Raw genomic sequence first — 25,205 nt, 5'->3', positions numbered from 1 at the left:
ACCTGCTCCAGCAGAGGCCCGTAGTCCAGCTGCCTTACCTGGCCCCAGTCTCCTGTCACCCAGCGAGAGGGAGGGCAGTGGCCCAGACTGCAGCGCATACGGACAGGGGGTTTGCTCTTCTCCGGACATTGTGTAGCTGGGAATGTTTTAGAGAGGTCACTGCTCTTGCACAGAACAATCCGGTGCTTGAATCCTAGACCACATTTAGCAGTGCACTGGAAATAAGACAAATATTAATGAATAATGAAAGTCTAAAGACAGTGGAAAATTTGAGGAAAGTCTTTCTTAAGGTAAATGTGTGTCTGGGTATACAATATACATACACACTAAATTCTAGGCAAAGTCTTTCAGACATGAAAATTCCTTAAGTTTTTAAGCAGAAACACTTTTATCTTTTCCCTAAGGTCTTGAAGAGCTAAATCCAAAGTATGCTTTTCTTGGCTAGCTTAGTTTCTTCTTCTATTATGGGTGGGTTTATTCCTTGATTCTCCCCTATGCTTGGCCACATTCAGCTGTGATAAGATTCTGCTAATTTTCAGAATGTGGACTCCTTGGTTTCTACTTGCTGGGTATAGTCTTCTGAAAAGAATTCTTATAAGTAGACTATGAGAACTTGTTTTTGTGATGCAAGCTAGGGTTGATTTAATTGTGTATCCTTACAGTGTGGTAGCTAAGAATACGTGGTCATAGATCAAAGTATATTGCCCAGAAAAGTCTCTGGACTTTTCCTTGCCCATCAGTTAAACATAATGAATTTGACTATTCTTTAGTTGGACCAGACTGTGCCTCATACTGAGGAAAAGTGCTTCATCCTGTGTCAGAGTCTATTATTTGCCTTTTCTTCAGGTTACTTGGTGTGTCCTGTTTGCAGAGTCACCTACTTAACATGGTGGTGGACCGAAGTCCTCCAGCTTTCTTCCCTGCACATCTGAACCTTTCCTTAAAACCTGTCTTCCCTCTCAATCAATTGAGGGCCTTACCCACAACATTTTGAAACCTTGTTTCTATTACTTTTCATTCAAAAAATATTCCCAGATGTCCTGTGGGAACTATCCTAGACTAGGGGAAGGGAGGTAACAGAATGAATAAGATGGTCTCAACCTTCAAGGAGCTCATGGTTTTATGTAGGAGGCAGACATGTGAACACAAGGTTAAGCACCATAAAAAAATATATAAATTCTTGTGCCCCTAATCACCATCTGCCTATTTTATAGTTATGTATTTACATGTCTTCTCATCCCTACCAGACTATAAGCTCCATAAAATTCTCTCATTTGTTTCTTCCTTGTACACCACACCCAGGACCCAGCAGAGGGCTCTGAGTGTACACCTAATAAATATATACTATCTTTTATTGGGAAAGATGATGTTTTTGATTTACCATCAAGTAAATCGACAGGTACTGGTTGCAAGACAGTCTAAAATACTAAAACTGATTCCCTTTAGTTTTATGAACACTGTACACACCCTGAGTGGCTCTGTCACGGGAGCCCTTGAGCCTAGTGCATGTCATAGAAAGAAAGAAAAGTATTAACTTTTCTTTTTTTCAGGTGAAAATCAAGGATCCCATGAAAACTCTTCATCACAATGAATGTAGTAACAGAATGCTCCGATTTCCTCCAATTCTGAAAAAATTTCTTCAAGACGCATTTTGAAGGAGGAAACATCCAGTTCTTTCCAATACGACTCCAAAACGGGCTGTAGTTAGGGGCTTAGAGATCACGAAGGAAATTCCTGATCCCTGTTATTATCCTTTTCACAACCCAGTGCCTCATACAAGGCTAATGCTACCACCATGTGATGACTTATTACTATTAATACTGACAATAATAGCAGCTAACATTTAGTAAGAATAGTATATGCTAAGTATTGTGTCAAGTGCTATAACAACATAGTCCTCACAAAAGTCCTGTGAGGTAGCAATTATTATTCTGTTTTTGAAATGAGGAAACAACCTTAGAGTTAAGTGGTTGGTAGAACGTCATGCAGCTCCTAAACGGTAGGCCTGATGCTAACTCCTCTGGGGTGTTTCCTGGGTGTTAGGTCCTGCATTATGTACTCTACATATATTATCTCATTTAATCCTCACAACAACCTTATCACTTCATACTTCAAGAAACCAAGACATACAATCACATTTTGCAATCATACACTCTGTAGGATGAATTATTATAGTTATGCAGCCTAATTCAAGCCCCACTTGTGCTCTTGACTTCACACCAAGTCTCCTCCACTTAGTCTAAGGCTTAGAAGCCAAAGCCTTAGAGGATTTCTGTCACTTTCTTAAAGCTTCATATTATTATTGGTAATAAGAACACTACTACCTGACATTCCATAGAGCACCACGGTCTACAAAATACCTTCAGATACATTATTCTTACATGTGTTTTTGAGAATTATTACCAATAAATAAAGCTTAAGCAACTTCAGGTTAAAAATATAGCAAGTGTGAGAGCTGGAAGGAAACCTACACTTTAGCTCTTAGTGTAAGTAAAACAAAGTCATAAGAGTACATAAGAAGCATTAATTAGTTACAGTAAAAGGTGCATTGAAAAGTACAAGAGGATGGAAGGGTACTTCTGACTTTAGGGAGACAGGCAGAAACATGCAGGATGTATAGGGAATCAGTTTTAGTATTTTAGACTGATCAGTTCTTTATATTGGGAACATTTATTGAAAAATGCACTTGTGCCATACCCCCCTTCACATTTTAAAAGCATAAATATGTATATGAAAGCCTGGAACATATGACCCTTGCTTATTTTACTATCTTTTTCCAGTAGCAAGAAGCTTCTGCTATTATTTGAAGACAGTAGTAATATCCAGCAGTTTTTCCTAAGGCCTACATCCAAGTCCTGCTTACGATTAAGGCAGACGATGTAAGGACAGACAACTCCTTCATCTGTGTCTGAGAAGTCCCCAGGAAACCAAAACCAAACCAAAACAAATAAGACTGATAATAACAGGGAGAAGAATAAGAAGAGAAAGCAGTACTAGTTATTAAGTGTCAGGCAGTGTTCTCAGTCATTATTTATGCTTGTCAGAATCTATGAAATCCTCATGGCAAACTCATGAAGACCCATTTTACAGGCGGGAAATTGAACCATGGAGAAGAACAGGTAAATCCAAAGAGCAGGTTCCTATTAGAATAAAGCTCTGAAAAATAAATGTACAAAGACATAAACCCTCTGTAGGACAATGTGCAGTTACACACCAAGCTGGACCTATAATGACATCTTCTGCTGAGGCAAGAAATAATTTTAGAAAATTACAGCCAAACCTCCACTACATAAGCCAAGTATATTCCAACCTGCAGAGAGATGACCAGCTGGATTCACAAAACAGAGAATGGCTGAAGACTGCATTTCTGCCACATTCTGATTTAATGAACGCAACAGCCCCGAACCCCACAGACCTAGCCACAAACGTTACGTGTCTATACCCAGATCTCATCTCTGGTCTCTGCAAGTATTGTACTTCTTAAGGACAATTATAAAATTGTTTAAAATAGCTCATAAAACAATTAGTAAAGGCACAGGAATGCCATTTAAACCAGTTTCATTCTAAGTAAAACTCTATCCTGCAAATTCTTCTGACCTTCGCTCAGAGATGTTTAAGCAGAAATGTCCCTCAGCTTGTTTTTATTTTTACTTCTTCCTTCTGCTTTATTTAGCTTACATTTCACCTTTGCCTCTCTTTAGCCTTCTGATAATTATGTTTATCTGACAACCTGTCTTATTTAGCTTTCTAAAAAAATAAGAAATTCTAAAAAAGTGAGATGTAGCCATGATTATGTATATGATTAATAGGCATTAAATTAACTAAATTATGAATGTTTAGCACATTCTTCAGGAATAATCATTGGTATATACCCATACAAAGCATGTATTCCTGCATGCTTTTTGACTATGCAGTGAAACCCATGAATAATAATTAGAAATTGAATACCTAGTTCAGTAATAAAAATTCATTTTTTAAAGGTAAAGTATAGTTACAAATATCAATCCATTACATTTATTCTCATAATAAACCATTAGGTAGCTGGGTTGAAGATATTATTTTAGTGGACAATCCACTCTTCAGTAAAATTATTTTTTCCTTATTGCAGGTAAATATCTATTTTTTTCTCTTTTATCCATGTAATCAGTATCTCACAATTGTTTAAAAGATGACCAGACCATTTACTTTTTGTCTTCATCTCAGTGGGATATAGGAGGTGATTTTTATGAAAGATGCATTCATGCTTTAGCTTAATGTTCTATGATTAAGAAGCAAAAACATATTTTCAAGAAAAATGTATTTGAAACCACACCAGAGAAAACAGTTTGGCTCCTACTTTTAAAGAGCAGAAACAACATTTCAGAGTTAGAAGTTCTCCCAGGAGAGGTGGCTTTAATTCACTTAATTATAGTACCTAGCTAGGGTGAGTAGAACCTAGCTAGGGGTGAGCAAGGTGATGTCACAATTGTTTTCTAAAACCAAGTACTGTCCCTTACAGGTACATTATTCCCCACCACCCCCATCCTTCTTCAGTAATGCTACCCTACTGTAAGTTCTATAAAGTCAACTGAGTATGATGCCAGTGATCATTTGTCCAAGAGTAAGTACAAGAAACACCCCATTTTCAATAGGCACTCTGTGGGAGTCAACAGAACTATTCTGATACATCAAAAGAATGGCTTAGGATTGCTGGCGCCCATCCACAGTATGCAGCAATGCTTTTCAGAGTTCCTTGCCAAGAGACAGCAAAGACAGAAAACCATTTAAGTCCAACATAGCATGCGTGATCCTAAAAGTGAGGCTAGGTTATAGGAAATAGGAAAGCCATGGCTTCATTAGTTTCACAAAAGGCTGCCGAACAGTCATTTTTCCACTAAGGTAATTTGGCCTTTTTTTCCCTTTTGCCATAAGCACTGGGTGGGTTTCACTGATGGGGAAAATGGAAACAGTTCTTGGCTTTGCAACAATGGAAATTTTATATTAGAGCACCCGGCAAAGAAAAGGAAAAGGTCAAAGGGTACATTCCTCCTGCTGCAACATGTTTTCACCAGTTGAACCTCACCCTTGCGATTAGCAAAGTTCAGACAGCTGATGGTTAGAAGTGAGGAAGGGGCAGAAAAAGGAGGGGAGTTTTCATGGGCGTGTCAGGAGAATATTGTGTGAAATATTTGCAGTGTTAACTGAAAGGGACTGAAGGTTGCCTGCTCTTCTGTGGGGACCTCTTCTTCTCATTAGTGGGAGGTATTCCATTCCTCTGGGGAGAAGAGGCTCCTCATTTTCACTCTGTTATCCAAAGCCACTCAGAGTTTTATTTCACTTAATGCTATTTGCTTTTATTTATTTTGGGGAAGAGGTGGGCTTCCTGGCAAAGTAAGGAAATGGAAGTGTGAGAGTATACTCTCGTCTTTGGAAAATAAACAGGGGAGAATGTATGGGGTAAAAACATCTCCTGAACAAAGGGTGAATGTGATGGCACAGATGGTGCCCAACTAGAAATCTTTGAGACAGTAATGGCAGCATTTCTTAACTTACACTTGCCCAGAAGAGCTTTCCTGCATTGTCTGTGGAGAGGTCACAGCACCCACCAGTGTTTTAGACGGGAGTACCAGCACCTGTGCCCGTGGCCTCGGCACTGCTTCCTCCCTGTGCTTTCACTCAGCTGTCTCAAAGAAGGTAGCAGATGTGACAGAAAACCCCGTAGCTTACTCCCAGTTCTTCAGGCAGCCTCCAGGAGTGCCTAAAAGTCTCTTAGAGCCACTTGATCAAGTAACTTCTAAGATTGGATAGATAAGAATCAAAATTCTAACAGTATGGTAACTACAACCTATATGAGGTCAAATTGAGAGAAAAACATTAAAAAGTTACTTGGAATGGAAATATACAGTGATATACATAAATTATTTCTCAACATGATGATATTTGGTTGTTTTGAAAAAATATAACGATACAGAAAAGTGTAGGTCAAGAGGCCAATGTGAGACGGGTCCGCTCGTGAGGAAACTTTAGTGTTTTCATGGTCGGCAGGATTTCTGCTTATAAACTTGTCTATTTTTCTCCACTTTTTGTAGTAGGGTGATGTGGTGTGAAGTTCTGTATGCAAGCCGCCTTACTATTTATCACTATTCAATCTTCATTTATTCTTTTAAATAAACCCTTTTCTCAGCTCTGCTCTCACAACATGATCTTCGTGTTTCTGTTCAGTTGTTTCTCCTCTGAGGAGTACCTTCTCCAGCTTCCCTATTCTCTTCCTTACTTCATATCCTGGACTCCAACACTTAGTTCAACTCCCATCAGCTAAAAAGCTTTCTGATCCCTACCCCAGGATATTCTGGCCTTAGCTCTGAATTTCTATGTCACTTGTACATTTATGCCTCACAATCCACCATTTTATTAAACACTGTCTTATGTTATTCTCTAGTTGTTTCATGGAGATTTATTTTCCCAAGCTTAGAGGATTCTTTTGTATTTTCCCTGGTGCCTACCCCAGTGGGGTTAGCAAGCACTCAATTACAGTTAGACCTGAAACTCTCAAACTGTTACAGCCAATCATCCATTTTCCAATAATAAATACATCATCATTGTCAATCACTATGGATTTCTAAAAGGGTCTTGGGTACTGAATTGCAAGTAAAATAATTGCTAACATGTGTACAACTCTGTAGAATATCTATGGATCTTATCTTTCAAATGAATTTAGGAGTTAATCTACCCACTGTTAAGGAACAGAAGAGTTCATACTGTTTTCCATAACCACTGAGTGAATAATACCAAGATTATCTCTATATTTGACTGAACACAAGTAAAAGTTAGGTAGGCAGACTGTAATTACTAAGTTGGAGTATGGCCCAGAAACTTGGGAGAACATTCCCAATTCCTGCCTAAGTTTCCATATATAACCACAACTGGTCAGAATCTCCATTTCCATGTACCATCTTAAACACAGTCTCTCTTTTATTCCCATGACTCACAGAATAAGACCACTAGAGCAGTAAGAGTCACAGGGGGAAAAGTTATATCCACAGGTTCCTAAAGACAATGTTTAATTTGTTTTTTGTTTGTTTAGTTTTTGACAAACTTAAAATCTCTAAAGGAAATACCCAAAGTACTACAATGTTACCAGCAGGAAATACATCCTGTTTTGCTAACTTGGAAGAATGACCTTTAGTTCTATAGCCAGGTACTCATCCTTTTCAACATTAACCAGCACTACAAAAGGATTTGACTCTTCTTTTGGGAAAGTGGAGAATGATGAGTCAAGAATCAACGCCACCTCTTACCTCATTTTTCCTAAGACCATTTTTCTAAAGCCCCTGGATTATTTTAGGTTCTTTTATATGCATGTATGCCAGAAAAACATTATCTGAGTCAGGTGTTCCTTACTGATCACATAAGTGGAGGAAATGATAAAATCTGAATTTTACTCATTGGCATATTATAAGCCTTAATCCATGTTTCTTTCCCAGGGGCAATAGAAACAATTAAAATATGTATGGATATATAATAAGGGAAAACAAATTGATAAAGATTCACACCTCATATTTAGATTGGCTAAAACATTACTTGGGAAAAAGGGTATAGCATATCACTAATTCTGAGCCCATGATCCTGCTCAAGAATAATAAAGAAGGAGAAAAACCACCTACATGAGTACTCACTGTAATATTCTTTCAAGTTCACTTTAGGCTTATTTTTAATTAAGTTGGTCACCAGTTTCTCACTAATTCCCTGACCTCACCCCCCCAAAAAAGACCTTACTTCCTGACAACCTGCAATAATGTATGGCCAAATTCACTGTTATGCAGTCCTTACTTGTTAAGTTCTAAGATGCTCACATGCTCAGGTGTCCTTAGTATTAATTGCTTTGGTATTGATAGTTAAGACATCTCACAACATACAGCCTCAGATTTCCTTACTTCTGACCAGTCCAAAGCCACCCACTGAGGGGGGCATGACTGGTTGTTGCAGGGCTCTTTTTCAACAGGCCGGTGTGTCAAACAACCACTGGAGTCCAGCGTCTCCTCCTCTGAAGGACCGATCTTCCTGATGCAGAGCACGGCCCTTGTGCGCATTCCACCATCACATGTCTTGCTGCACTTCAGCCAGTCCCCAATGAACCACCTGCAGCAAGAAGTGGAAGAAACACAGAAAAGCATTTCCTCAGTGCAGCCGGAGGCACTTTCATCAGTGGACTACATCCTTGTCCTAGAAGAGCTGCCATTTCAGTGTTGTTTGGTGTAACAAATGACAAATGGAAGAGCTGCTAAGGAAAAGATTACTCACTGGCAATTGCTTTGTGAAGTTGAACATGGGGTCTGGCACAGGCAGAACCCAGGTTCAAACACATAAGGCGCTGTGTATCTTTAACCTCTCTGATTTTTCCCCTTTTTTAAAAATTAATTTTTAAAATGAGTAGCAATATCAATCATGAGATTGTCACAAGGATTAAGTAAGGTAATACAGGCAAAGCTCCCAGTCATATGCTGGTTAAATGTATATATTAATAACAGGCTCTTCATGGAGGGAAGGAGTCCTGATTGGTGTAAATAACCTCACTACCTCCAATTTCAAGATACCACCTTGACAAAATGCACATGAAAAAGAGAAGATATGCTAATAATAGGGTCTCAGGAGCCAATAATAGCTGGCTTCAGCACACCACTGAAAGCTTCTCACATTGTGTCTGGCATAAAACAAACAAGAAACTGTAACTATACTTATTATTACATTGAAGCAGTCTCTCCCACAATCAAGGGTTTAATGCTAAAACCATACTAAAAGAGCTAAGCATTTGTTTCTGGTTCCCAAAAATGAACATCAGGTTCTGCTTAAGATAGAAGGCCTTTACTGTCCTTATAGGGGCAGATCAGGCCCAGATTTCCATTCTGAAGACATGGGAGTTTTAAAAACCTGCAACAAGGGCAGAGCCCTGAGCCAGGGCTGTGAAAACATGGATATCTCTTGCTTTGACCCCTTCATTCCTAAAAACAGCCTCTATACCGAATGTGGGAAGAAATGGAACTGCCTTAACAAAATGAACATGTCTCACATTTTCTTTTTAATTAAAGTATCATTGATATACAATCTTATGATGGTTCCACATACACAACACAGTGGTTCAACCTTCACCCATATTATCAAGACCTCACCCCCTCCACCGCCATCACTGTCTGTCAATGTAGTAAGATGTTACAGAGTCATTAATTGTATTCTCCATGCTGTGCTACCATCCCAGTGACCTACCTATATTGTGACTGCAAATCATAATGCCCCTTGATCCCCTTCTCCCTCCCCACCAACCCTCCCCAACACCTCCCCTTTGGTAACCACTAGTCCCATCTTGGTGTCTGTGAGTCTAATGCTATTTTGTTCCTTCTGTTTTGCTTTGTTTTTATATTCCACAAATGAGTGAAGTTATTTGGTATTTTTCTTTCCCACCTGGCTTATTTCACTGAACATAATACCCTCTAGATCCATCCATGTTGTTGCAAATGACAGGATTTCTTTTCTTTTTATGGCTGAATAATATTCCGCTGTATATGAACACATCTCGCATTTGTAGGTATGCTACTCTTTTTCCCAAAAGTCATCAATAAATTTTCATATGTATCTAATTTCCAGGTTTTTTTTGAGTGTGTGTGATACTTCTGCAGGACTCACTCTCTTAGGCACATTAATTGATCCAAGGGGTGTGAGTCATGATCTAAATCAGATCAATGAAATCTCGGCATTAGAATTTTTATATCTCAACTAGAGCAAAAGGGACCCATTCCTTTCTGGTCACAAAGGTATATAAAGATACAAGAGCTGCTGGTGGCCATGCTCCCTGTCAGGCTGAATTAGCTGATCTGAAAAAATGCAGATGAGCTACAGAATCCTGATTCTGTCTGAGTCCTTGACTCTAGACATTCCTCAAGCTAGGCCCGTTCTTACGCTTCCCTCAGCTTGGTTATGGAAGCCAATGAGGCCTATTATGTGCAGAAGCTAGCTGAAGTTGTGATACTTCCAACTGACATCCTGGCTGATATACTATTACATTTAACTTAATAAATATATGCTGAATGCCTTCTATATTCAAGTCATTGTGGTATAGAAGAAAGCAAGACCAGTGTTAGGAATATGGTTTTCCAAACTCATGAAGAGAGCAGTGACAGAACCAGGACTAGATCCGGCATCAATTGCTATTGCCACTGAATTTTATTTTTAACACTTGTAGAATTTAGGTCACAAGCAGGAGGTCACAAGACACTTTTTTTCAACCCATGATTATAATTCATGCAACTATCCTCAGTGGATATGCTCATACTTTTAGATGGGAGACTATACAGAGAGGAAAGTACCAAAGCTTAAAACAAATTTCTATTTCTGTGAGCTTCACTCATGTGTAAGTAAGTGGAGTCAGAGTACTGGTATCCTAAAGTTGGTTCTGTTGTTAGCCAAATAAGTCACAAGGGCCTTTGTCCATTATTATTTGTATTATCGGCATTTAAAAATATAGTAATTAATCTGTTTCTCAAACCTAAAATACATATTTTTGAAACTTAAAAACTTTCTACCATAAGTTAATTTAATTTTAATCCTGACATCAATATTTTCTTTTCTAAGCCATTTTACAAAGAAGACTTAAAGTGATTTTCACATTCTTTCTGTTTTGTTTTCCACAGATGAACAGGATCCCAAGTTGTTAGTACCATTTTTGGTAAAGAGGAAAATGTGTACTGAGAATAATAACTTGCATGCCAGCCATAGTGAAACTCTGATTCAATTTGCAACAGTGATTTCATCATCAAGATTAGGGGATAAAACAGCAATGTGTATAACTCAGCCACAGAAAGTTCAGTCATACCACCTCCAGCCATGATCTCATTAGGTCTCATAATGTAAGAGGGATGGAGGCCTTCAAATTAAACACAGGTGCCCAAGAGTAACAGCCGTGATTCAAGAGGTATTGCTGTTCTTTGCTACACGAGGTCAGGGCCACCTCCACCTTGTCTTCTTTGTCCTCTCTTTTATTACCAACCATCTCTTAGCATAGATGTATTATTCCATCATTTAACTTGGAATGTATAAAAGTATTAACCTCCCTCCCAATCCCTTCTGACTTTAACTCTGATTTTAGCCCTCACATTCAGTTCCTGTTGCATCTTTATTGCTCACCAAATCATCCTTCCGCTGTCTCTTGAAAAGATTAAATCATACCCTAGTTATTTAAATAGTTTTGCAATCTTAACCACTGTATCTGCTTGTCGTAGTTTCTCCACTCTCCTACCCTGTTTGAGACAGACCGCTTCCCTCACCTTCACTCTCCATGTTTCTGATCCTCTGATGACACTTTCCCTATTTCTTTTTTTTCACTCCTCTAGATTTGGTGGTAAAAATATGCATGCAAAAATTCGCTCTGGGAGTACCAGCTGTAGGATCACTACAGCGTGAACAATACCAGGTCTGTTTCTTTCTCAGCTCTTCCCAACACCCAGTGATCCAACTGTGTTCATCTTCACATGTCTTCATATCCATTTGCTGCTAACAGTTAACAGGATTCATATTTGAGCATCTGAAATAAGAGTAGCTTGGTGCGATCTGTGTAATCTGATCTATAGTAACTCTACATTGATAGGACAGAAAATCACATTTTTGGGGTAAGAGTATAAGAGTATAAAAAATTTTGTCTCAACCTAAGTTAACCAGAATATTTTTGAAGAAAGGATCCATCATAAAAACAGAATGTTACTTTTGCTTTTTAACTTAAAGGTAAATGGCAGTGCATATGCAAATACTGATATTAGGTATTTGGATTGCCAAAGAGGTTAATGGAGAGGGGAAAGGAGAGGGAAAAAGGAAAAGAGAGAGAGAGAGAGAGAGAGAGAGAGAGAGAGAGAGAGGGAGAGAGATTGTCCAGCCTTTGTCCCAGAATCAAGGGACTAATTATCAACCCTTTTTGTAACCACACACAGCAAAAATTTTTTAAGTATTCAGAATTTAAAGAACATCTTTACTCAAAGAGAGGTTCAAGTGTGTAACCTATTAACTACTTACTAAGGTACTAGAACTTTCCTAGGTTTTAAAATAAAGTTTTAGAAAACTTTTCAAAGCATGAAGTAGGTTAAAAATTTGTTCATTCCACAACTAATTGGAAAATGAGACAAATATTAAGCAGAAGCCTTTATGCCCTAAACATTCCATGGTTGAGATTTCTTTAAATTAAAAAAATCAATGTAATAAGTATCTCTAAAATTGTAGCAGTTGAGAATGTGTCAATGAAACAAGCAAAGTTTGGGAGCATTAAAGTGCCACCAGATGTTTAATTTCTAACATATAAAGTCAGTGATGTCTGGTATAATGTGAAAAACATCACTGGAGATTAGCACATCCTCATTGGTAAAATGATGGCAGTTGGCCTACATGATGTCTTTGATTATTCCCAGGTCTCAAATTTTGAAATATTACAGAGGACTCTGATGAAGCTTTTTCTAAACCTAAACGAACAGATTATAGTTGTACATGGGTGAGGTGCAATGACTCAAAATAATTGTTAAACATCATACCATAAAAAATACCATTAAATAAAACCAAGCCCTTGGGTAAAAATCACTCCTCAGCCTGATCATCCTTTAGTACTTTTGCTTATAACTCTGCTATGGTATTTAACATATTTTGCCTTATACTATAGTTATTTATATCTATATATATATCTGCCCAATTACACTGTCCTTAGGAAATGGAACCGTTTCTCACAAAGTCAGTGCCTTCCACATCGCAGTTGCTTCCACACTGCATGTTTTTTAATGATTGGTCACAGTATTATCACAATGTGATTCTCTACTGTTCTCCACTGTTTGATTTTCACACCTTTAAAAACCACAGTGTCATAGAGAAGTAATACTCAGCATCCAAGGATTCTTCACATGAGGTCACATGCAGAAACATTCATGCTACTAAAAGACAGCATGAAAAGTCAAAATTGAACTGTTGGCCTTTCTCTTTGGATTACAACTCAGCGTCACTTCCTTTTCTCATGGTGGGGCACTAGCTTCCTGTCAGTCATGTTCTTTAAAATCAACTCCTCCTTTTTCCTTTTTCCAAGTATTTAGGTCTATGTCATGACTCCCACCATTTTCACTCAAAGCCTCAGAATTGTTTTTTCCTGTCCCTAGGCACCTGACCATCTTGACTACTATTCTCTTTCTCATAAAAGAGTTGCAGCTCTGAGCACATTAATTTTTTCCCAGCAAGGCTTCCTGTATCCCTTCATGGTCTTCCAAATAAACACTATTATTATTTCTCTACCAGTGCCTTTTTGTCTATTCTTTCTAGTCCCCTCTCATTTTCTTTACACAAGGATAGATCTTATTGCCTTCCATTTTCCATATTCACTTATAAAGTCTCCAATATGACTAAATGGCATTTAAAATATTTCATTATTTGAAAAGATACTTCAGGTTAAAAAAAAAATTAGAGGACTTTAAATTAATGGTATTGGGAAAACAATATTTGAAAATAAATAGTAGATTCTTTCATCAAAGCAGACAAATATATTTCAGATAGATTAAAGCTTGCATTGAAAAAAAAAGAAACTTTGAAAGTAAAATTTTAGAGTGGGTAAGGCCTTCCTAAATATTACACCAATGAAAGAAATAAAAGTTTAATAGTTTCCCTATATGTTTTATAATATAAAACTTTTATAAATCAAAAATAGATCATAACACCATAAGTAATATGGAAAATAAGTGACAAACTAGGAAAAAAATTTGAAACACAGGTAAAAGAGTTAATATCCCTAATACATTAAGAGTTCCTACAAATCAATAACAAAATGATAAACACTTCAATAGAAACTGGCTACAGGCCATGAAAAGAAAAAGCAAAAAAAAAGCAAAACAAATGGACACTGAATGTAAGTTTTTAATGTTCAGCCCTATAGGCAATCCAAGAAATACAAAATAAAACAGCAACTTCCCTATCAAAGAGTCAAAGATTGTTGTTCAATTCAGGGAAATCATATTTTTATATATTGTTAGTGGGAGTACACATTCAAACATTTTTTCTGGAGAACAATTAGACAATATTTTTCAAAGATAAAAATGTATTTCCATTTGAACCAGAAATTCTATTCCTATTCATTTAACACAAGTGCATAATTATAGACAGCAAAGTTTTAGTAGCCAAAGTGGTTAATGCTGTGGTATCATAAGGCATCAAAAGCTAGGACACAGCCCAAATTGTTAAACAGTGGGAAACCAGATGAAATAAACAATGACATCTACTAAATATTGTAGAAGAAATTTAATGCTCAAAATACACTGAAAACTAAGCTTCATAAATAATGTAATACTGTTTTGTTATATGCACATGCCTATATAGACATAGAAAAAGACTGGAAATATATACATCAAAATATTAACAGTGGTATTATAAATATTATTATAGGTATTTTTATTTTCTTTTTATTTGAATTTTAAAAATTTCATGCTTTAATATGTATTATAAAAAAGAAATATGATTATCACATTATCATCTGAAAAACATTTTTTCCACTTTCATTTAAACTCTTATTGAATTAGTAGTCTTTCTATGATTTTTAGCTCTATAATACCAATGTCCACTGGGAATCTTATTATATATATGACAGCCATTTTGAGGAATTAAGATTTCCTTGCTCATAGTCTGAATTCAAAGGATTTAAAGAAGAAATTAAAAGAGAATTAAGAAAAAATGGATTAATAGAGTAATAGTTTAAATATGTATCTGTAGCTCTTTCCAAAAAAGAAGTCAGTTTCAATTTTCTTTCTCATAATCTCTTTACCTTTCTTATTATCTTTTCAAATTTTATCCTTTCACCTTCAAACTTTAAAAAAGTTAATAAATTTTTGTTCCAGAATTACAAAAGGAAAGGAGATAGGAAACTTAATTTTAATCATATATGTTAATTCTAATATGTCAATTACCCTTAAACTGTTAAAAAAAAAAACCCACAAAACTCCAGTGTAATACCCAAATCCACAATACATTGAATGCAATGACCAACTATTGAAATCTCAAAGGACATTCAAACTGCATTTAAGCTTAAACAAATAAAAAAGCTGAGGCCAAAATAGAACAGGTGTGATCAGGCCCAGTCAGATGCCTTAAATGGCTTATCAAATGCCAAACATAATACTTAAAACCCTGAGTGTCAGGGAGTGGACTTGATGGGTTGAGATGCAAAATTACATGAAAACTTGTTGAAGTTACTAGAAACACCAGAAAGAACAAAATTAGCTCATGGTCTTTCTGCATCAGTTTGTATTATATAGTTTTTTAGTTTCTCTTAGTTTAAATTTATAAAAATAATTTGCAGAAAAGAGGAAAACTTAAAAAATTGAATATCTTGTCTTTGTAATATGTATCACAGGTCATATTTCTATACATTCTCATATCTGGTTTTTAAGGAATTAGTTACATGCTGATCAGATTTTTTCCAAACCTTTTTTTTAATATTAAAGTATCATTGATATACAATCTTATGTTGGTTTCAAATATACAACATAGTGGTTCAACAGTTACCCATATTATTAAATCCTTACCCCTTCTAGTGCGGTTACTATGGACATGCTGATCAGATTTTGCAAAGAAAGATGTGAAATTTAAAACGTCTTAGAATAAATATTTCTATCACTCTAGATTCCACATTCTCCTTACCTGGCAGCCACTGCCCTAAACATTTTCAAGAGAATAGTAGTGACTATCACCCTTTAAGTTTCAAATATTCAGGCAGACACTGACTTTGGGTAATAATAGTTCACAAAGCATTATTGTGTTGGAACGAATATTAAGAAATGCATTCTTGCTTTACCCGTACTTTTCTTTACCTACTGGAATGCCCAGGTTTTTGGGACTGCACTCTAGTCAATTTCAGAAAAAGGGATTACTTCATTGCAGAACATTCCTCTCAAGTTTTAGAGAGCTTGGGACATGTACATTCATTTGCTTACTCCCCTTTTCCTTATCAATTTCATGTTGGAATCATTAGTTAAGCAAGGGGTAATGGGTACTCTGATTTCCAAAACAAGAATGAAATGGCACTTGCACATGTTTTGTCTTGCAGTTGTCAATTAGGCAAAATCCCTACACAGATCAATATTTTCATGATCAGCTCAGCATTTTTGTTTTTCACACATAATCATTACCTTTTGCTCAATCAAGTAACCTTTCTCTTCTTAGAAACTGCAAAGGGTGGCTCACTGACAGCAGGCCTCATAGTTTTAAATTTTAACTTTTAAAAAGTCACCAGCAATACATAAAAAACCCTAAATATTCCATTCCAAAACTATTAGAACAAATATCTGAATTCGGCAAAGTTGCAGGATACAAAAATAATACAGGAATCTGTTGCTTTCCTATACACTAATGATGAGCTAGCAGAAAAAGAAATCAGGAAAACAATTCCATTCACAATTGCATCAAAAAGAATAAAATACCTAGGAATAAACCTAACCAAGGAAGTGAAAGACCTATACCCTGAAAACTATAAGACACTCCTAAGAGAAATTAAAGAGGACACTAACAAATGGAAACTCATCCCATGCTCCTGGCTAGGAAGAATTAATATTGTCAAAATGGCCAAGCTGCCTAAAGCAATCTACAGATTCAATGCAATCCCTAGGAAAATACCAACAGTATTCTTCAATGAACTGGAACAAATAGTTCAAAAATTCATATGGAACCACCAAAGACCCCAAATAGCCAAAGCAATCCTGAGAAGGAAGAACAAAGCAAGGGGGATTTCACTTCCCAACTTCAAGCTCTACTACAAAGCCACAGTAATTAAGACAATTTGGTACTGGCGCAAGAACAGACCCACAGACCAGTGGAACAGAATAGAGAGTCCAGATATTAACCCAAACATATATGGTCAATTAATATATGATAAAGGAGCCATGGACATACAATGGGGAAATGACAGCCTCTTCAACAGCTGGTGTTGGCAAAACTGGACAGCTACATGTAAGAGAACAAAACTGGATTGTTGTCTAACCCCATTCACAAAAGTAAATTCAAAATGGATCAAAGACCTGAATGTAAGTCATGAAACCATAAAACTCTTAGAAAAAAACATAGGCAAAAAAAAAACATAGACATAAACATGAGCAACTTCTTCATGAACATATCTCCCCGGGCAAGGGAAACAAAAGCAAAAATGAACAAGTGGGACTATATCAAGATGAAAAGCTTCTGTACAGCAAAGGACACCACCAATAGAACAAAAAGGCATCCTACAGTATGGGAGAATATGTTCATAAATGACATATCCAAAAAGGATTGCCATCTAAAATATATAAAGAGCTCACCCACCTCAACAAACAAAAAGCAATTAAGCCAATTAAAAAATGGGCAGAGGAGATGAACAGACAGTTCTCCAAAGAAGAAAACAGACACATGAAAAGATGCTCCACATCGCTAGTCATCAGAGAAATGTAAATTAAAACGACAATGAGATATCACCCCACACCAGTAAGGATGGCCACCATCCAAAAGACAAACAACAACAAATGTTGGCGAGGTTGTGGGGAAAGGGGAGCCCTCCTACACTGCTGGTGGGAATGTAAATTAGTTCAACCATTGTGGAAAGCAGTATGGAGGTTCTCAAAAAAATTCAAAATAGAAAGACCATTTGACCCAGGAATTCCACTCCTAGGAATTTACCCTAAGAATGCAGGAGCCCAGTTTGAAAAAGACCTATGCACCCCTGTGTTTATTGCAGCACTATTTACAATAGCCAAGAAATGGAAACGACCTAAGTGTCCATCGGTAGATGTATGGATAAAGAAGATGTACATATAAACAATGGAATATTATTCAGCCATAAGAAGAAAACAAACCCTACCATTTGCAACAATGTGGATGGAGCTAGAGGGTATTATGCTCAGTGAAATAACCCAGGCAGAGAAAGACAAGTACCAAATGATTTCACTCATCTGTGGAGTATAAGAACAAAGAAAAAACTGAAGGAGCAAAACAGCAGCAGCAGACTTACAGAACCCAAGAATGGACTAACAGTTACCAAAGGGAAAGGGACTGGGGAGGATGGGTGGTAATGGAGGGATAAGGCGGGGAAAAAGAAAGGGGGCCTTATGATTAGCATGTATAATGTGTGTGGGGGGCACGGGAAGGGCTTTTCAACACAGAGAAGACAAGTAGTGATTCTACAGCATCTTACTATGCTGAAGGACAGTGACTGTAATGGGGTATGTGGGGGAGACTTGGTGATGGGGGGAGTCTAGTAAACATGATATTCCTCATGTAATTGTAGATTAATGATACCAAAATAAGAGTCATCAGCAAGATGAATGGGCTCTTTCCTTATGCCTCTCTTTAGTGAGCTGTGATCGTTAGATTAATCAACAGAAAGAGACTAAAGTACACCTCTATGCCTATAACCGACACTCAGAAAGTAGGATGTCTTAGGTTGACAGAACTTAAAACTGGCTGGGCAAACTAAAGCACTGCATTGCAGAATATTTCTAAGCCATTTTAAGTCTTTAGGCCTTTAGGACAAATGCCTAGAAAAGATGGTACTGCACATTGATCTATTGTATTTTACTGAATCTAAAATACCAATATTTTATGTACAAGAAAGAAAAAATAATGCTAGTTATTATGGTAAGATACTATCAACTGCAAGATGAATCTCAGTATCAGACATATTAGTGTGAAAAGAAATGTGCCTTAGAATTGATGAAATATGATCATTTTCAGCACTGTGCCAGGATCAACCTACTGAAGGTCCAGCTTCAAAGGAATTAATAACTGAAACCTATGACAAAATAGGAATCTTAGTGATGGTGACATCAAAATTCCATCTTCTGTGATGTTTTATCCTCTTTTCTGAGCCTAATTTATTCATATCCTATGAACATATGTTTCCAGATATGAATATCTAATGCTTTTCTCTACACACTTGACAAAATAATTCTCACTTCTTTCTCTTACTTACTCAGGTGGGCAGGACTCAGTATTGCAGGCTCTTTGATTTTCAGGTGGCTTACTGTCAGGGTCACAGTAATTGTTCTGGACAGTGGAGTTGTCATCCAACCTTTTACAGACCACCTCCTGTCTTTGGACACCTTGAGAAAAGGAGGACATCATTAATGGAAAAGTAGTTTACCTTACAATAAGTTAGGTATGCACAGCTTTCCTCTGTGGGGAATCAACCTCACTGGATCGCTGCTCTCTTATCTGTTCCAGAAACACTTGACTGCTTCTCTAAAAAGGAGAGAAGTCTTGGTCATTATACCAATTTTAGGCAAAATAGTTTTCTCATATTTAGAAACATAACTGTTTTCAAGTTCAGAAAAGAAACTATTGGTGATCTTAAACAATTAGTATACCCATTTGTATATTCTTCTTCATGCTTTCCTTCAAGACAAACAAACTCCATTTTCCCAAAATTTCATCAGATAAAATGTATGACTATACATTTCAATGCAAAACAGTGATTGTATATCTATTTAAAAATAAAATAGAACAAATTTACTTTTTGATATTTTGTACGTCAAATCCCACCAGTTTAGCCTTTGTGAGGAGCACATCATATTCACACACTTCGGATGTTTTCTTCCACTTATAGACTTACTTCTCTAAAAGCCCACAAAGTCTAAAATTTAAAGATTGTACTGGGCCTCTTTTGGACTGCAACCCATTGGTCTGTTTGCTTTGACAGAGTTGGTCCCTGGTGATCATACCACTGTCAAACAGATGTATACATAGTCCATCAAACATTAACTTAAAGATTCTTATCTCATTCTTAAAAATTGGTCTGTGTGACTTGTTTCCACAGCTAAAAATATTCTCATTACAAAATTTCTAAAATTCTAATATATGTTTATTATTTATTGACAAAGATACCCACCACAACTTGCTCACATTTCACAAAATACAAAGACACACGCATACACACACTTATTTGTAAACATCTCTGGTGAATAGAATTTATGCAGACTCATTTTCTCTTTAGTGTCAAGGAATCGAAAACAGCAAAGACAGGTGGTATAGCAAGACATCAGAGAAAAAGTAAAACTACAGACAATGCTATCTGTTTCAGATGATGCAGAGGTAGCACGTTGCTCCTGGAATTGGAAATAAAAGCTCAGACTAAGGTATCCTCCACCACCTACCCCATCTCTATAACCAGGTAGGCTTAATTACCCAGGATTGTTATGAAAGCAGCATAAGCAATATCCAGAAAACCATAGTTTCTCACTTAGCTAGCCCCACACAAATTCAGCTTTTCTTTTCTTTTTTCAGTTGCTTGTAATAGTGCCCCAAAGAAGAGTTTGATCCCAAATTAGGGAAATGACTATAAAACAGGATCATTCAGTGAAGGAAACTGTCACCTAAAGAACAAGTTCCCTTAAGAATCATGGAAATTCTGCAGGTGAGCGTATCACAGTCATTATGCTATGCACACTTTTAACTGAGGCCTCTGCATTTAAAAATAGGGGAATCTGTTTCACTGATTGGGAAAACTAAGTACTGTGGCCTCCATGATGGTTGTGAGCAGTGGAAGAAGGTATATTTTATTACTTGCAGTGACTCATGGTTCTTCCAGATCACCTGCAATCGGTTTTTAAGTTTTCCTAAATTTAGGGGTCTAACAGAAACAAAATTAGTGGCAAAATGTCTTAGATGTATTCATTCCCTCCCAAACCTTAGAATAGGCCAAATATCTCAGTTTATGTGACAACAGTTTGGAATTTTTTAACTATTAAACTTTAGATTTTTGAGGGAAGAATGATTCAGATCAGGCATAGCTGTGATCCATTCACAGATGTTCCGCAATACTGTGTCATTCCAGTGGGCAGATAACTAAGTCCATGTGATCCATCTAGACAAAAATCTCTGCCATTAGTCATAGGATTCAATACTAACTGCCACAGTAGCTCAGAATATCCACCTACCCCAGTTCAAAATTTTGTTCCTATCAGGGAGAGCAGGACATTGGTTTCATAGCTTAGCATGGTTATTTTTTTAAAAGTCATTCAAATATGTTTATACTTGGAGGGGGTAGACTCAAACCACCCACTTATACAAAGGACATAACTCTACTTGACTTTTATAAATATGCTTGATAATAAAAGATATGATTATACTTGCAACAAGAAAGTTGGCATTCAATCTAGTATCTTGGTTGATTTTCAGAAAAAGATAAACATTTTCAACACTACAAAATGGAACTGGTGTTGTTTAGTATCAGAGGCAGAAACACTAACTCAGTTCTACAAGTTGAGATAAAATTATACTTTCTTTGAATTTACTCTAGAAATATTTGGTTAAAATGACATCAGTTTTTAGAAGTAGCCTTTAATGTAAAAACAAGGCCTCTGCAATTTGGGTCACAGAAGAGATATTAGTTATTAGAGGTGAAATTTATACTTGATTTTAAGATAAATTCTAGCTATGTATGCATCTTGAAAAAACTTAGCTAAATAACATTTATTGTTGAAATTTTCGAAAATAACACAAAACAACAAAGGACAAAATAAAAATTATATACACAATCTCATATCTTCATTCCAGACCTTTATTCTTAAGGCTATTTTGCTCTTTGGTGGGATCCAGTAATTAGATTACAATTATACAGTACACAAACTAAACATGACAGCTAAGTGTGGTTGGCAGGCCATTCATTCATTCACTCATCCATTCACATTCAGCAGACAATTGTTACTAAATACAAGGCATTGTGCTTTTTAGGAGATATTGCACTAAGTCCTAAGAATTACAAATGGACTTAATTTTAGTCAGACCTTCCAGACTTCTTAAAAATTAGGAATTAAGGTGTTTGGGGGTTCATTTCAGTTTCATAATTTCAGAACACTATTTTTTATGAAGGAAAAATTAAAGTCCTTGAGTAAACAGCTGAAATAACTATATATTTTATGAAATGCATTTTTCCCTTGCATTTGTCTTTTATTAATTTTCTTCTAAAATGTTATGTTAGACAGTGTGGTATTTCACACTCAAGAACTGACCCTACCAGTAATCTATTCCAAGTCTTCCTCCAATAGCATACAACTCTCCTTCCAACTTTTACCCCCACACTTGGCAGGTTTACAGGGCTTTTTTTGTTGTTGTTGATGCTTTTGCTCTTGAAGTTGGAAGCACCAGGATAACTCTCCCCACCATCACACCTCACTGGACAGGTGCTCAAAACACACACTTTCAGATAAAGGAAAAGGCAGCTTTTAGCTTTGGAGGGTAGAAAATACAGGTCAACTGGAAATAATCCAAACTAACTCAACAAGAGAAATAACTGAGCTTAGAATCTTTTTATATGATCAAGCCTCTTATATGTAGCTTCTTTTAAAGTACCCTGTAAATTATTGTTAAGAAGTTGATTAAAACCCTGTTGGGAATAATTACACCCAGTTATATAAAGCCACTATGCTTTCAAATCTAAAAACTTATCATTTGTAACCAAATACATAAAATGTCCACAAGACCAGTCAGTATACGACTAATGGAAAATAAAAGATCTAGTGGCTTAATGTCATGTACCCTGGAGATAGACAGAGGTTCTGCAGAAGTTAACTGGTCCAATTTAAAACTGCCCTAATTACACTGTATTTTTAAACACCCAAAGTTACTGGCATGAAAATTCAATACTTGTTTGTTTTTTGTTGTAATGCAATCCCTCTTCCATGCTTAAGAAATTACTAGCTTCATATTACAAAATTCAAGTACAAAGATGCCATTACCAATACATATTTTCTTTAAACCTACTAAAATGGGTATATCCTGTTTAGAGACTTTAATTTGCTTATCTTCTGATGCTTTGATATCAAAGAATTACATATGATGGTTCTTAACACAGAAATACAACCATTACTTATAGTCTGTAAGTTTAAATTTGTCAGATCTTATATTTTATTTTCTGTCAATAGTCAAAAGTTACAGATAATCTGATAACCTGCTTGTCATCAAAGGTTCTCTTGTCCAATGAGAGGAAGGAGTGCCCAATTTGAATCACTGCTCTGGTTACACATCAAGCTATGGCTTTCAGTATTTTGAAATAGCATATACCACAGGAAAATGATTAAGAAGTCCACTAAGCCACAAGTGAGTCCCAAATGGAACCCTTCCTGTGTTGTGCTTACTCTAGGAGATGGGTATGGTTCAAAGGGTCTTTGCTCAGCAGCTACAGCCCTCGGGCCTGCCTGGAGGGAGAGAACACTCCAGAGACCACAGCTCTTCTTCATTTTCTTGCCTCCGTTTCAATCCCTCCTCTGCACCCCTTATAAGTTGCTCAATGTGCTCATGTTCCATCTCTCTCTTCTTTCAGAGAATTAAACCATTTCATAAGTTCATTTGTAACACCATTTGACAGTCTATTGTTTTCTCAGAGAAGTTAGCCGTTTTAAAAGCAGAGAGAGGATGTTCAATGCACAGAAATTACCACTTGAATTTCACTTGAAAGAGTGATATGTGTTAAACCGAGAAGGGTGTGGGGAAGTTAAAGGCAGGAGAAAGATCTTCTAGGTCTTCTCAAACTACTCATAAACCCAGCATTTCAGTCCTAGACCATTCAGTTGAGAACCACATGTGAGTGAGTCAATGAGGGAAAGAAAAAGGGGTATAAATGTGTCTTTGGGATTGATGGGCTAACCAACATTTAGGAAATTTAACCTAATGGCATGGCACATCATATCTACTACCCAAGGAAGAGTTTTCTAAAGAGGAAGAGGGGAGGAAAAGTAAAAAAAGTCAGCCCTTATACTAAAAATGTGGTTGATGGCTAAGGCAAGAGTTTGCTTAACCACAACATCCAAAGTAGCTAGCAACCAAGACAACACTATATAACCACAATGTACAGAGCATATGGCCAGCAATATTAATTTAATCTAAATCTTCACTGCAGAGAGCATCCAAAGAGCAACCAGCGCCAGGAAAACAAAAGTCTCTCTGCTCTGCCTTTCACTGACGGAATCTGGCTGTTGTGCTGCATGATTATTGGCCAGACACAGGCATTTGCAGGGCAGGGCAAAGCCCATCTGCCTTGGATCTAACAGCTGGCACCCAGGGTACCAATCAGCTCCACCATATACTTCCTTCTTCTTAAGAGCCTCCTACTAGTTTTTATCATTCAAAGGCTTCCTTTCTCTGCCTTCCTAACATCTTCCCTCTGTCCTAAGCAAAACTAGATGTCCTAAGGAAAAATAGGACTATCAAAAGGAAAATCTGTCTCTAAAACATCATATTTTTCTAGAGCAACTATGTTTAGTGATGGTAAGGTACAGTGGGGCAGACATATACTGCATTTATTTGAAAACATATTATCCCTGGAGGAAATTCATACAACTCATTAAATAGTAACAGTAATCTCCTCCATGGAAGGTATATAACTTAATTTAACTCACTGATTTCCTATTATGCCTAAGGCTTGGTTTTTGTTATCATAAGGGGGAAACGGAGTAAGATAATCTTGACCTCAATGAGATTATGTTAAAATGGAAGGAGGGGATAAGACTAGTACCATCATAATTCCATTATGGAAGATACCTTATCTAATAAAATAGTGCATTTTCTGATCTAATATTTTTCATTTTACAGTCCCCCACTTTGATATATTGCTGTCTGATCTTTCTTTCACTGATCTTCACTGAAGAACTAAGGCTTTCATAGCCAATATCTGTGACATCATTCCCTTTCACTTTATCTTGTTCCTTCTACTCCTTCCAACTTCTGTCACATTTAGTTACCTTTTTTTGAGTTCTGGGCAGTTTAGGTAAATGAACTAAGGCAAGTCTTCATTATCTTTTGTGAAATGAGACAATCAAATTAGATGATTTCTAATGTTTCTTCCAGATCCAAAATGCTCTGAAAGCTGTCCCTTCTCACAATTCAATGGCTCAGTATTTTCTTCCCTCCTAAGTCTGCTTTTCTTACCAGTGTGAGTTAGAACTGGTGGCAGAGTTCTCACCAGTGTGAGGTGCATATCCAAGGGGCTAGACAAGCCAAAGCAAAACACTTACTAGAAACAGGAATTTGTGAGAGGCAACTTTCCTAATATAAGGAATTAAGTCATATTTACTAAAAAGGAATCTCCATGATCTTAAACAGGAGTTTATTTTTTTTTTGGTATTTGATTAAAACTTTTAAGAGGAGTGATGTTGAGAGTGCAAGAAGACCTTGAGCGTCTTCCATGCCCTGTGATGGGTTTAATGCCAACA

At 36.7% G+C, this 25,205-nt stretch overlaps 1 protein-coding gene across 2 annotated transcripts in view; it reads right to left on the bottom strand.

Annotated features, from left to right (window-relative positions):
• The window catches only part of ADAMTS6 (ADAM metallopeptidase with thrombospondin type 1 motif 6), a 324,257-nt gene that overhangs the window by 17,034 nt on the left and 282,018 nt on the right, over window positions 1–25,205 (bottom strand). Inside the window, exons 21-23 of one of the 2 annotated variants that reach the window (XM_073235705.1) lie at window positions 18,971–19,100; window positions 7,914–8,118; window positions 39–215 (exon numbers count right to left, since the gene is read on the bottom strand). In XM_073235705.1, the coding sequence (XP_073091806.1) occupies window positions 39–215; window positions 7,914–8,118; window positions 18,971–19,100 (512 nt within the window). Of the gene's footprint in view, window positions 1–38; window positions 216–7,913; window positions 8,119–18,970; window positions 19,101–25,205 lie in introns of those variants that run through there. The other variant, XM_073235710.1, reaches the window with a different exon arrangement.

This window comes from Manis javanica, chromosome 1 (assembly GCF_040802235.1).
Source record: "Manis javanica isolate MJ-LG chromosome 1, MJ_LKY, whole genome shotgun sequence".
Lineage (NCBI taxonomy): Eukaryota > Metazoa > Chordata > Mammalia > Pholidota > Manidae > Manis > Manis javanica.
Note: the sequence above shows the minus strand (reverse complement) of the source record. Positions and strands in the feature narration are given on the sequence as shown.